The 12,646-nt window shown below is 45.8% G+C and overlaps 1 protein-coding gene across 1 annotated transcript in view; it reads right to left on the bottom strand.

Moving 5' to 3' along the window:
- Positions 1–5,361: 5,361 nt before the first annotated feature.
- The window catches only part of LOC132780748 (archaemetzincin-1), a 37,494-nt gene continuing 30,209 nt past the window's right edge, over positions 5,362–12,646 (bottom strand). The window contains exons 5-7 of the mRNA XM_067461819.1: positions 11,093–11,259; positions 9,146–9,322; positions 5,362–6,110 (exon numbers count right to left, since the gene is read on the bottom strand). Of these exons, the coding sequence (XP_067317920.1) occupies positions 5,541–6,110; positions 9,146–9,322; positions 11,093–11,259 (914 nt within the window). The 3' untranslated portion in view covers positions 5,362–5,540. The remainder of the gene's footprint in view (positions 6,111–9,145; positions 9,323–11,092; positions 11,260–12,646) is intronic.

Raw genomic sequence — 12,646 nt, forward strand, 5'->3', positions numbered from 1 at the left:
GGGATCCATGTGTGTGTATATAGGTAAAGCTTTCCCTTGACATTAAGTCTAGTCACGTCCAACTCTGGAGGTTAGTGCTCATCTCCATGCCCAAGCCAAAGAGTTGTCCATAGACACCTCCAAGGTCATGTGGCCAGCATGACTTCATGAAGCATCATTACCTTCCCACCGGAATGGTACCTTTTAATCTACTCACATTTGCATGTCTTCTAACTGCTAGGTTGGCAAAAGCTGGAGCTAACAGCGGGACCTCACCACATCAAATGGATTTGAATCACCAACCTTTCAGTCAGCAAGTTCAGCAGCTCAGCGGTTATATATAAAGCTTTCCCCTGGCATTAAAAAAAGCCAATGGGATTTTGGCCTGCATCAATGGGAGTCTAGTGTCTAGATCCAGGGAAGTCATGCTCCCCATGCTCTGTTCTGCGTTGGTCAGACCAAACCTGGAATATTGTGTCCAATTCTGGCACCACAATTGAAGAGAGATATTGACAAGCTGGAATGTGTCGAGAGGAGGGCGACTAAAATGATCAAGGGTTGGGAGAGCAAGCCCTATGAGGAGCGGCTTAAGGAGCTGGGCATGTTTAGCCTGAAGAAGAGAAGGCTGAGAGGAGATATGATGATAGCCAGGTATAAATGTGTGAGAGGAAGCCACAGGGAGGAGGGAGCAAGCTTGTTTTCTGCTTCCTTGGAGACTAGGACATGGAACAATGGCTTCAAACTACAAGAAAGGAGATTCCATCTGAACATTAGGAAGAACTTCATAGAATCCTGACTGTGAGTTCAGCTTACTGTTTACCAAAGCATAGAATCATAGAATCACAGAGCCCTTGAGTTGGAAGAGACCTCCTGGGCCATCCAGTCCAACCCCATTCTGCCAAGAAACAGGAATGTTGCATTCAAATCACCCCTGACAGATGGCCACCCAGCCTCTGCTTAAAAGCTTCCAAAGAAGGAGCCTCCACCACACTCCGGGGCAGAGAGTTCCACTGCTGAACGGCTCTCACAGTCAGGAAGTTCTTTCTCGTGTTCAAGTGGAATCTCCTCTCTTGTAGTTTGAAGCCATTGTTCCATTGCGTCCTAGTCTCCAGGGAAGCAGAAAACAAGCTTGCTCCCTCCTCCCTGTGGCTTCCTCTCACATATTTATACATGGCTATCATATCTCCTCTCAGCCTTCTCTTCTTCAAGCTAAACATGCCCAGCTTTTTAAGCCGCTCCTCATATGGCTTGTTCTCCAGACCCTTGATCATTTTAGTCGCCCTCTTCCTCTGGAACCATTCCAGCTTCTCAATATTTCTCTTCAATTGTGATCTAACCAAGGCAGAATAGAGCATGGGTAGTACGACTTCCCTGGATCTAGACAAGAGGTCCTCAAACCTTTTAAACAGAGGGCCAGGTGAGACTGTGAGAGCTGTTCAGCAGTGGAACTCTCTGCTCTGGAGTGTAATAGAGGTGCCTTCTTTGGAAGCTTTGAAACAGAGACTAGATGGCCATTTGTTGGGGGTGCTTTGAATGTAATTTTTCTGCTTCTTGGTAGGGGGTTGGACTGGATGGCCCACGAGGTCTCTTCCAACTCTATAATTCTATGATTTTAAGGAAGGTTTATATTCTGCCACTTTCCTATTTTGGAAGGAAAAAAAGCCAACGTGCCCTTCGGAAAACCATTTCCACACCAGCTTTGTTTCCGTTGCAAAGGTTTCCAAATGTTTCTGGAGATGTGCAAAGGTTACAGAGCATGTGGGCCCCTCAAATGACTTGATTCTGATGGTTGTTATTTATAGCTGGCTCCTTAAAAAGGTGACATTATCAGAAGAGGGTCACCAGCGCTTTGGCCTAGGAATGCTGGAACTGATATCTACAGCAAAGCTTGCATCTTCCTGAGTGTGACGGGAGGGAAGAGCGGAGGGCGTGCTTGTCTCAAAATAACTGCCTACATCATGTAAATTGCTGACCAAAAGGTCGGTGGTTCAAATCCTGTAAGCGGGGTGAGCTCCCACTGTTAGCCCCAGCTTCTGCCAACCTAGCAGTTCAAAAACATGCAAATGTGAGTAGATTAATAGGTACCGCTCCGGCGGGAAGGTAACAGCACTCCATGCAATAATAATAATAATAATAATAATAATAATAATAATAGGTTGTTGTAGGTTTTTCCGGGCTATATGGCCATGTTCTGGAGGCAATTTTTCTCCTGACGTTTCGCCTGCATCTATGGCAAGCATCCTCAGAGGGAGTGAGGTCTGTTGGAAGTAGGAAAATGGGTTTATATATCTGTGGAATGACCAGGGTGAGACAAAGGACTTTTGTCTGCTGGAGCTAGGTGTGAATGTTTCAGCTGATCACCTTGATTAGCATTCAATGGCCTGGAAGTGCCTGGGGGGAATCTTTTGTTGAGAGTAATTTTATGTGCCTGTTTGTTTCCCCTCTGTTGTTTTGCTGTTGTAATTTTTGAGTTTTTTAATAGTGGTAGCCAGATTTTGTTCATTTTCATGGTTTCTTCCTGTCTGTTGAAATTGTCCACATGCTTGTGGATTTCAATGGCTTCTCTGTGTAGTCTGACATTGTGGTTGTGAGAGTGGTCCAGCACTTCTGTGTTCTCAAATAATATGCTGTGTCCAGGGTGGTTCATCAGGTGCTCTGCTATGGCTGATTTCTCTGGTTGGAGTAGTTTGCAGTGCCTTTCATGTTCCTTGATGCGTGTATTAAAAAACTCAAAAATTACAACAGCAAAACAACAGAGGGGAAACAAACAGGCACATAAAATCACTCTCAACAAAAGATTCCCCCCAGGCACTTCCAAGCCATTGAATGCTAATCAAGGTGATCAGCTGAAACATTCACAGCTAGCCCCAGCAGACAAAAGTCCTTTGTCCCACCCTGGTCATTCCACAGATATATAAACCCTTTTTCCCTACTTCCAACAGACCTCACTACCTCTGAGGATGCTTGCCATAGATGCAGGCAAAACGTCAGGAGAAAAATTGCCTCCAGAACATGGCCATATAGCCCGGAAAAACCTACAACAACCCAGTGATTCCGACCGTGAAAGCCTTCGACAATACAATAATAATAATAATAATAATAATAATAATAATAATAATAATTGTACCCCGCTACCATCTCCCCAAGGGACTCGGTGCAGCTTACATGAGGCCAAGCCCACAATACATCAAGACAAGCAATAACAACAACAATACAAGCAATTAAAATAAATGTGTTGTCGAAGGCTTTCATGGCTGGAATCACTAGGTTCTTGTGGGTTTGTTCGGCCTATAGGGCCATGTTCTAGAGACATTTCTCCTGACGTTTCGCCTGCATCTATGGCAAGCATCCGCAGAGGTAGTGAGGTCTGTTGGAACTAGGACAATGGGTTTATATATCTGTGGAATGACCAGGGTGAGACAAAGAGCTCTTCGTTGCTAGAGCTAGGTGTGAATGTTTCAACCTCATTAGCATTTGAAGGCCTGCCTGAGCGGGGGAAATCTCCTGTTGAGAGGTGTTAAGCTGTGCCTGGTTGTTTCCTCACTGCTGTTTTTGCTGTTGTAATTTTTGAGTTTTTTAATACTGGTAGCCAGATTTTGTTCATCTTCATGGTTTCCTCCTTTCTGTTGAAATTGTCCACATGCTTGTGGATTTCAATGGCTTCTCTGTCTAGTATGACATGGTGGTTATTGGAGTGGTCCAGCATTTCTGTGTTCTCAAATAATATGCTGTGTCCAGGCTGGTTCATCAGGTGCTCTGCTATGGCTGACTTTTGCTGACAACAGCAAAAATAGCAGTGAGGAAACAACCAGACACAGTTTAACACCTCTCAACAGGAGATTTCCCAGGCTCAGGCAGGCCTTCAAATGCTAATGAGGTTGAAACATTCACACCTCGCTCCAGCAGGGAAGAGCTCTGTGCCCCACCCCAGCCATTCCACAGATATATAAACCCCTTTTCCTACTTCCAACAGACCTCACTACCTCTGAGGATGCTTGCCATAGATGCAGGCAAAACGTCAGGAGAAATGCCTCTAGAACATGGCCCTATAGCCCGAAAAAACCCACAAGAACCTAATTAAAATAAATCACATACACAGATAGCATAAACATTAACAATAGCACAACACACCTTTTAAATATGTGGCTAGGCCAAATGTCATCGAAATTTAAAAATAATGCTGGACATGGACAAGATAAGGAAGTGGGGCGTTAGTAAAGAGATACAAGCAGGTGTAAATCAGTATAAAGTGCTTTTGGAGGACAAAGTGCTAAGGGTTCATTATTCTGGCACACTGGAACAACCACGTTTTCAAGCTCCTCCTAAAGACTGCCAGAGTTGGGGCATGCCTGATGTCCTTAGGAAGTGAGTTCCAGAGTCGAGGAGCCACCACCGAGAAGGCCCTCTCTCTCGTCCCCACCCATCGCGCCTGCGATGCAGGTGGAAGCGCGAGCAGGGCTGGCCACATGACCTTGGAGGCGTCTATGGACAATGCCAGCTCTTTGGCTTAGAAATACTCCACTTTGGCAGAAAAAATGAAATGCAAAGATACAGAATGGGGGACGATGCCTGGCTCAAGAGCAGGACGTGTGAAAAAGATCTTGGAGTCCTCGTGGACAACAAGTTAAACATGAGACAACAATGTGATGTGGCAGCAAAAAAAGCCAATGGGATTTTGGCCTGCATCAATAGGAGCATAGTGTCTAGATCTAAGGAAGTAATGCTACCCCTCTATTCTGCTTTGGTTAGACCACATCTGGAATATTGTGTCCAATTCTGGGCACCACAATTCAAGAGAGATATTGACAAGCTGGAATGTGTCCAGAGGAGGGCGACTAAAATGATCAAGGGTCTGGAGAACAAGCCCTATGAGGAGCGGCTTAGGGAACTGGGCATGTTTAGCCTGAAGAAGAGAAGGCTGAGAGGAGATATGATAGCCATGTATAAATATGTGAGAGGAAGCCACAGGGAGGAGGGAGCAAGCTTGTTTTCTGCTTCCCTGGAGACTAGGACGCAATGGAACAATGGCTTCAAACTACAAGAGAGGAGATTCCATCTGAACATTAGGAAGAACTTCCTGACTGTGAGAGCCGTTCAGCAGTGGAACTCTCTGCCCCGGAGTGTGGTGGAGGCTCCTTCTTTGGAAGCTTTTAAGCAGAGGCTGGATGGCCATTTGTCAGGGGTGATTTGAATGCAATATTCCTGCTTCTTGGCAGAATGGGGTTGGACTGGATGGCCCAGGAGGTCTCTTCCAACTCTTTGATTCTATGATTCTATGAAATGGAGATGAGCACCAACCCCCAGAGTCAGACACAACTAGACTTAATGTCAAGTGGAAAGCTTTGCCTTACCTAAGCGAAAGATCTCCTTCAAGAAGGAAAAGACCAGAAGCTTCTTTTATTGCACTTGGAGAGAGTTCTCGGGTCTTTTCTCGACGGGATGACAAAAACGTGCAGTGAAAAGGACAAGAGGCATAACGAGGAGAAGCTAACAAAACCCACATCTAAACCCCCAGGATTTCCCCACCCCACCCCAGGATCACTTGGAGTCTCTCGGTGGGGCTAGCTCTCCTCCCATTTCCAGCGACGAGGGGAGGATTCTGGTTTGGGCGACTTTCTGGAGCTCAGTTTCCTTCTCAAGGAGGAGAACTTGTCTCCCAGGACCTTCCGTAGCCCCGGACTGTCGGTGGGCAGCGGGAGCTCCCTCCGCGCGTTGGGCAGCCGTCCTGTGAACATTTCCCACCGCGCCATCGCGTCCACGGCCCTGTCCACTTGCAGAATCTCCTCCTCGGAGACGTCCTTTTCGAGCGCAGCAATGCACATCTGGAGCCAAAGCGTGTACTCCTTGATCATGTCCGAGGGTTTCGGGGCAATGCCCAGCTGTTCCTGGCTAGGGGCGTCCGCCAGGGAACAAGACGGATCGTCGAGATCCAGGTCCTGCAACGTGGAAATGGCTTGGCTGCAAGTGTCTGGTGTCAGGGGTTCGGAAACGGACGTGACGGCCTCGGAGTCGTTCTCGCAATCCATCCCAGAGTCCGTGCTCGGTTGCAAAACGTCCTCCGACAGAGACGATTCGGACAGTTCTTGGCTGAGCCAGGTGGATGAAATAGTTTGCATCCAAGCATAAAGTTTCTGTGCCAAAGAACAAAAACAAGCATGCTTTTAATACCCCCTAACGTATTTCTTTTTGCTAATTACTAGCAATGTCACAACCCCTTAATACGCTTCCCCGTGTTATAGTGAACCCCAACCATAAACTTATTTATTTTACTATTTATTTATTTAGAATCATAGAATCAAAGAGTTGGAAGAGACCTCATGGGCCATCCAGTCCAACCCCATTCTGCCAAGAAGCAGGAATATTGCATTCAAATCACCCCTGACAGATGGCCATCCAGCCTCTGCTTAAAAGCTTCCAAAGAAGGAGCCTCCACCACACTCCGGGGCAGAGAGTTCCACTGCTGAACGGCTCTCACAGTCAGGAAGTTCTTCCTAATGTTCAGATGGAATCTCCTCTCTTGTAGTTTGAAGCCATTGTTCCATTGCGTCCTAGTCTCCAGGGAAGCAGAAAACAAGCTTGCTCCCTCCTCCCTGTGGCTTCCTCTCACATATTTATACATGGCTATCATATCTCCTCTCAGCCTTCTCTTCTGCAGACTAAACATGCCCAGCTTTTTAAGCCGCTCCTCATAGGGCTTGTTCTCCAGACCCTTGATCATTTTAGTCACCCTCCTCTGGACACATTCCAGCTTGTCAATATCTCTCTTGAATTGTGGTGCCCAGAATTGGACACAATATTCCAGGCATGGTCTAACCAAAGCAGAATAGAGGGGTAGCATTACTTCCCTAGATCTAGACACTAGGCTCCTATTGATGCAGGCCAAAATCCCATTGGCTTTTTTTGCCTCCACATCACATTGTTGGCTCATGTTTAACTTGTTGTCCACAAGGACTCCAAGATCTTTTTCACACGTACTGCTCTCGAGCCAGGCATCATCGTCCCCCATTCTGTATCTTTGCATTTCATTTTTTCTGCCAAAGTGGAGTATTTTGCATTTGTCACTGTTGAATTTACTTTACTTATATACCGCTGTTCTCAGCCCGAAGGCGACTCACAGCGGTTCACAACAAATAAGAACAGCAAAAATTCAACGCTACAGTGTAAAAACAGTTAACAACCTAACATATTACATAATTAATAAACAATTACTACAATAACCATTCACTATCGTCAAATCATCAAAAACATAATCCAGATTCGTCATCCATTGTTCCATTCCTATGTTCATTACCAATCATTGCACTGATTATTCGAACGCCTGCTCAAACAGCCAGGTCTTCACTTTCCTGCGGAATACCATTAATGATGGAGCTAGTCTAATGTTCGTAGGAAGGGCGTTCCACAGCCGAGGGGCCACCACCGAGAAGGCCCTATCTCTCGTCCCCGCCAGCCGTGCTTGAAAAGCAGGCGGGATCGAGACCAGGGCCTCCCCGGAAGATCTCAAAGTCCTGGTGGGTTCATAGGCAGAGATGTGGTCGGATAGGTAGCTTGGGCCGGAACCATTTAGGGCTTTAAAGGCCAATGCCAGCACTTTGAATTGAGCCCGGTAGCAAATCGGTAGACAGTGGAGTTGGCGCAACAGGGGGGTTGTATGCTCCCTGCGCTCCGCTCCTGTTAGTATCATGGCTGCCGAGCGTTGGACTAGTTGGAGCTTCCGAGCCGTCTTCAAAGACAACCCCACGTAGAGAGCATTGCAGTAGTCTAAACAGGATGTAACCAGAGCGTGGACTACCGTGGCCAAGTCAGACTTCCCAAGGTACGGGCGCAGCTGGCGCACAAAACTTAGTTTTGTTGCTACTTCATAACTGTCATTTTGCTGCTGTTATGAATCGCAATGTAAATATCTGATATGCAGGATGTATTTTCATTCACTGGACCAAATTTGGCACCCAAATACCCAATACGCAGAATGGACTACTGCAATGCACTCTACATGGGGCTGCCTTTGAAGACTTTTTGGAAAGTGTAGTTAACACAAAGGTCAGCTTCCAGATTAATTACTGGGAGTAGCTATAGCAGTGTTTCCCAACCTTCCCAATGCTGTGACCCCTTAATACAATTCCTCATGTTGTGGTGACCCCCAACCATAAAATTATTTTCATTGTATTGTCGAAGGCTTTTATGGCCGGAAACCATGTCAGACTACACAGAGAACCCATTGAAATCCACAAGCATGTGGACAATTTCAACAGAAAGGAGGAAACCATGAAAATTAACAAAATCTGGCTACCAGTATTAAAAAAAACTCTAAAATTACAACAGCAAAACAACAGAGAGGAAACAATCAAGGATATCTAATCACCTCTCAACAAGAGATTGCCCCAGGCACTGCCAGGCCATCAAATGCTAATCAAGGTGGTCAGTTGAAACATTCACACCTAGCTCCAACAGACAAGAGTCCTTTGTCCCACCCTGGTCATTCCACAGATATATAAACCCTTTTTCCTAGTTCCAACAGACCTCACTACCTCTGAGGATGCTTGCCATAGATGCAGGCGAAATGTCAGGAGAGAATGCCTCTAGAACATGGCCATATAGCCCGAAAAAAACTACAACAACCCATTATTTTCATTGCTACTTCATAACTGTAATTCTGCAGTTGTTATGAATCGTAATGTAAATATCTGACGTGCAGGATGTAATTTTATTCACCGAATCAAATTTGGCACAAATACCCAATACGCCCACATCCAAGCAACGACAACTCCCAAATGACAAATCAATCCCACCACTATTCAGATGTGGGTGTATTGGGTGTCTGTGCCAAATTTGGTCCAATGACTGAAAATCCATCCTGCATATCAGATATTTACATGACGATTCATAACAGTAGCAAAATTACAGTTATGGAGTAGCAACGAAAATAATGTTATGGTTGGGGGTCACCACAACATGAGGAACTGTATTACGGGGTCGCGGCATTGGGAAGGTTGAGAAACACTGCATTATAGGATGGAATAACGGTGCTAAGCATAGATCCCTCCCACCAGACAATTGCACTATGAAAACAACATCTGCATATCCAGTGCAATTCACCCACCACCAACTCAAGATTCTTCCCAGGAGGAGGAAGGGTGTGGGCTCCACCCTTCTGCAGTTCTCTTACCCTGTAGCGCTCAATGAGCTTGAAACCCACGACGTACTGCAGCTTCCGAAGGCAAATTGGGCAGGGCTCCAGCGGTCGCAGCAGAACTTCATCCAAACTCAAGGCGCCTTGCATGATGCACTGAAGCCAGCGGCAGTTTCCCAAGCCAATCAGGTGACAGATCTCATGGCATGTGACCTGTCAGGTAAGAAATCAAGAATAAATACATCCTTGATAGTACCACATCGTGAACTCCCTATTACCTGCCCTTCTTCACTGACAAAGAGATATCCCACCTCATGCCTTTGAGTTCCTCTATCCTTGCGATGGAACAACAGCACCTCCCGATGGCTGAGTCAAGCACAGCCTCCAGATGCCGGAAACGAAAAAGAGGGAAGCCTTGCCTCTGTCTATGTATTGTCTGTCTTTGCATAATGGCATTGAATGTTTGCCATGTATGTGTTCTTTAATACACTCTGAGTCCCCTTGGGGAGATAAGAGTGGAATATATATAAAGTATATCAAAAAAACCAAGATTATGGCCACAAGAATGATTGACAACTGGAAAATAGAGGGAGAAAATGTGGAGGCTGTGACAGACTTTGTATTTCTAGGTGCAAAGATTACTGCAGATGCAGAGTGTGGCCAGGAAATCAGAAGACGCTTACTTCTTGGGAGGAGAGCAATGTCCAATCTCAATAAAATAGTAAAGAGTAGAGACATCAGACTGGCAACCAAGATCCATTGCCTAGTCAAAGCCATGGTCTTCCCTGTAGTCACCTACGGATGTGAGAGCTGGACCTTAGGGAAGGCTGAGTGAAGGAAGATCGATGCTTTTGAGCTGTGGTGCTGGAGGAAAGTTCTGAGAGTGCCTTGGACTGCGAGAAGATCCAACCAGTCCATCCTCCAGGAAATAAAGCCCGACTGCTCATTGGAGGGAAGGATACTGGAGACAAAGTTGAAGTACTTTGGCCACATCATGAGGAGACAGCAAAGCCTACAGAAAATGATGCTCGGGAAAGTGGAAGGTAAAAGAAAGAGGGGCCGACCAAGGGCAAGATGGATGGATGGCGTCCTTGAAGTGACTGGACTGACCTTGAAGGAGCTGGGGGTGGTGACGGCCAACAGGGAGCTCTGGCGTGGGCTGGTCCATGAGGTCACGAGGAGTCAGAGATGACTGAACGAATGAACAACAACAACAACATTATTATTATTATTATTATTATTATTATTATTATCAGTATATCAGTATACTGGGTACAGTCTTGTTCATTTTAATCATAGAATCATAGAATCAAAGAGCTGGAAAAGACCTCATGGGCCATCCAGTCCAACCACCTGCCAAGAAGAAGGAACATTGCATTCAAATCACCCCTGACAGATGGCCATCCAGGCTCTGTTTAAAAGCTTCCAAAGAAGGAGCCTCCACCACACTCCGGGGCAGAGAGTTCCACTGCTGAATGGCTCTCACAGTCAGGAAGTTCTTCCTAACGTTCAGATGGAATCTCCTTTTTTGTAGTTTGAAACCATTCTTCTGTTGCGTCCTAGTCTCCAAGGAAGCAAAAAACAAGCTTGCTCCCTCCTCCCTGTGGCTTCCTCTCACATATTTATACATGGCTATCATATCTCCTCTCAGCCTTCTCTTCTTCAGGCTAAACATGCCCAGCTCCTTAAGCCGCTCCTCATAGGGCTTGTTCTCCAGGCCCTTGATCATTTTAGTCGCCCTCCTCTGGACACATTCCAGCTTGTCAATATCTCTCTTGAATTGTGGTGCCCAGAATTGGACACAATATTCCAGGTGTGGTCTAACCAAAGCGGAATAGAGCATGGGGAGCATGACTTCCCTAGATCTAGATTAATGGTGTAACTTGGTTTCTAGATGCATCCTGCTTTCCAAATGTGGCAAACTCTGGCAAAGCATGTGCTCCAAACTCCAAGCTGTAGCTCTGTGAAAAGGGCACAACTGACCTTGCAACACTGGAGCATCTCCAGGAGGTTGAACAGCAAGGCCTGGCTCCTGGCCTGCTCCAGGACGTCATCGTGCACCTCTTGCCTCCACGGCGATGGGTTCAAAGTGGTGCAGCCCACCTGGGGGAATTCACCGGAAAACCTGGCAAAGCTACAGACGCCAACTTCTATGGAAAGAGGAAAACAGAGGTGAGAGCGGTCAGTTTCATTTCCATAGACGCCCATCCATTCGCTCTCCATAGGAAAAACTATGACTGTCCATCATGTACACATGGGTTTATAGGTGTCATCCATTGGGAAACTTTCCAAAAATAATATGATGTTATGTTTGCAAGATGATTACAACTAAAAATTCAAACAACATGCAAATTCAATTCCCCTCTCACTGGATTGTCAGTCTTTCGCTGCTGAGTTTATCAATATCAATGCCATTGTGCTTCGTTTTGAGGGAATCAGATCGTCCCACTTAGGTTTTATTTTTCACTAGTTGTACCTACCACGCGTTGCTGTGGCCAACCTTCCCTCCCTCTTTCTGTCCTCCTTTCTCTCTTCCTTTTCTCCCTCTTTCCTTTCTTCCTTCTCTTTTTTCTTTCATTCTCTCCCTTCCTTCCTTCCTTCCTTCCTCCCTCTCTCCCTTCCTTCCCTTTTTTCTTTCATTCTCTCCTTCCTTCCTTCCTTCCTTCCTTCCTTCCTTCCCTCCCTCCCTCCCCTCTCTTCTTCTTCCCTTCCTTCCCCCCCCCCTTTCTATTTCCCTTCCTCTTTCTCCCAGTTCTTCCTTCTCTACCTATTCTTGGACTGCAACTCACAGCAGTCCTCCTTATCCATCTAACTACCTACCTACCTACCTATCTATCTCTATCTTATCTATCTATCTGGAGAATTGCTGGGAGTTGCAGTCCAGGAATAGGAAATTGGAAATATGCAGGGATTTGAATGCTCTCAAAGAAATCCAAGGAGAAGAAAGCTTGCATCTTGGAAGCATTGCATTTGGATCATCCTCCTCTCCTAAAAGGTCTGGTCTAGGGGATGCTGGGAGCTGTAGTCTGGAAGAGAGTGTGGATATGCTTTTATGTATTTTGTTTGCCAGGGGAGTTGTTTTTGCACATGCACTGTAGCATCTTTTTGCTTTTTTGGCCTTTTAAGTCCCTTCTGTTGTGTTTTTCAGTGTGTTTATGAGTGATGGTCACTCGTTGGCCTGACAGGTGTGTTGTGTCCAAATTTGGTGTCAATTCGTCCAGTGATTTTTGAGTTATGTTAATTCCACAAACGAACATTACATTTTTATTTATATAGACTAGCCATCCCCTGCCACACATTGCTGTGGCCCAGTCTGGTGATCTGGAAAATAAAGTAATGAGAAAGTATTGGTTTCTAATATATGTAATGTCTTTATGCTTGTGGGTAAACCATATTTCTTGCTGTTTCTTTGTCAGTGTTCATGTGGAGATTGTCTGGTTGGCCTACTCTGGAACATGCAACATAGAATTGTCCTTCTTTAGGGGTCCCTTTCAAATCTAGGATACTATCTCTCTCTGTGTGTGAATCATATCTATC

The sequence above is a fragment of the Anolis sagrei genome, chromosome Y (assembly GCF_037176765.1).
Source record: "Anolis sagrei isolate rAnoSag1 chromosome Y, rAnoSag1.mat, whole genome shotgun sequence".
In the NCBI taxonomy this organism is placed as follows: Eukaryota; Metazoa; Chordata; class Lepidosauria; order Squamata; family Dactyloidae; genus Anolis; species Anolis sagrei.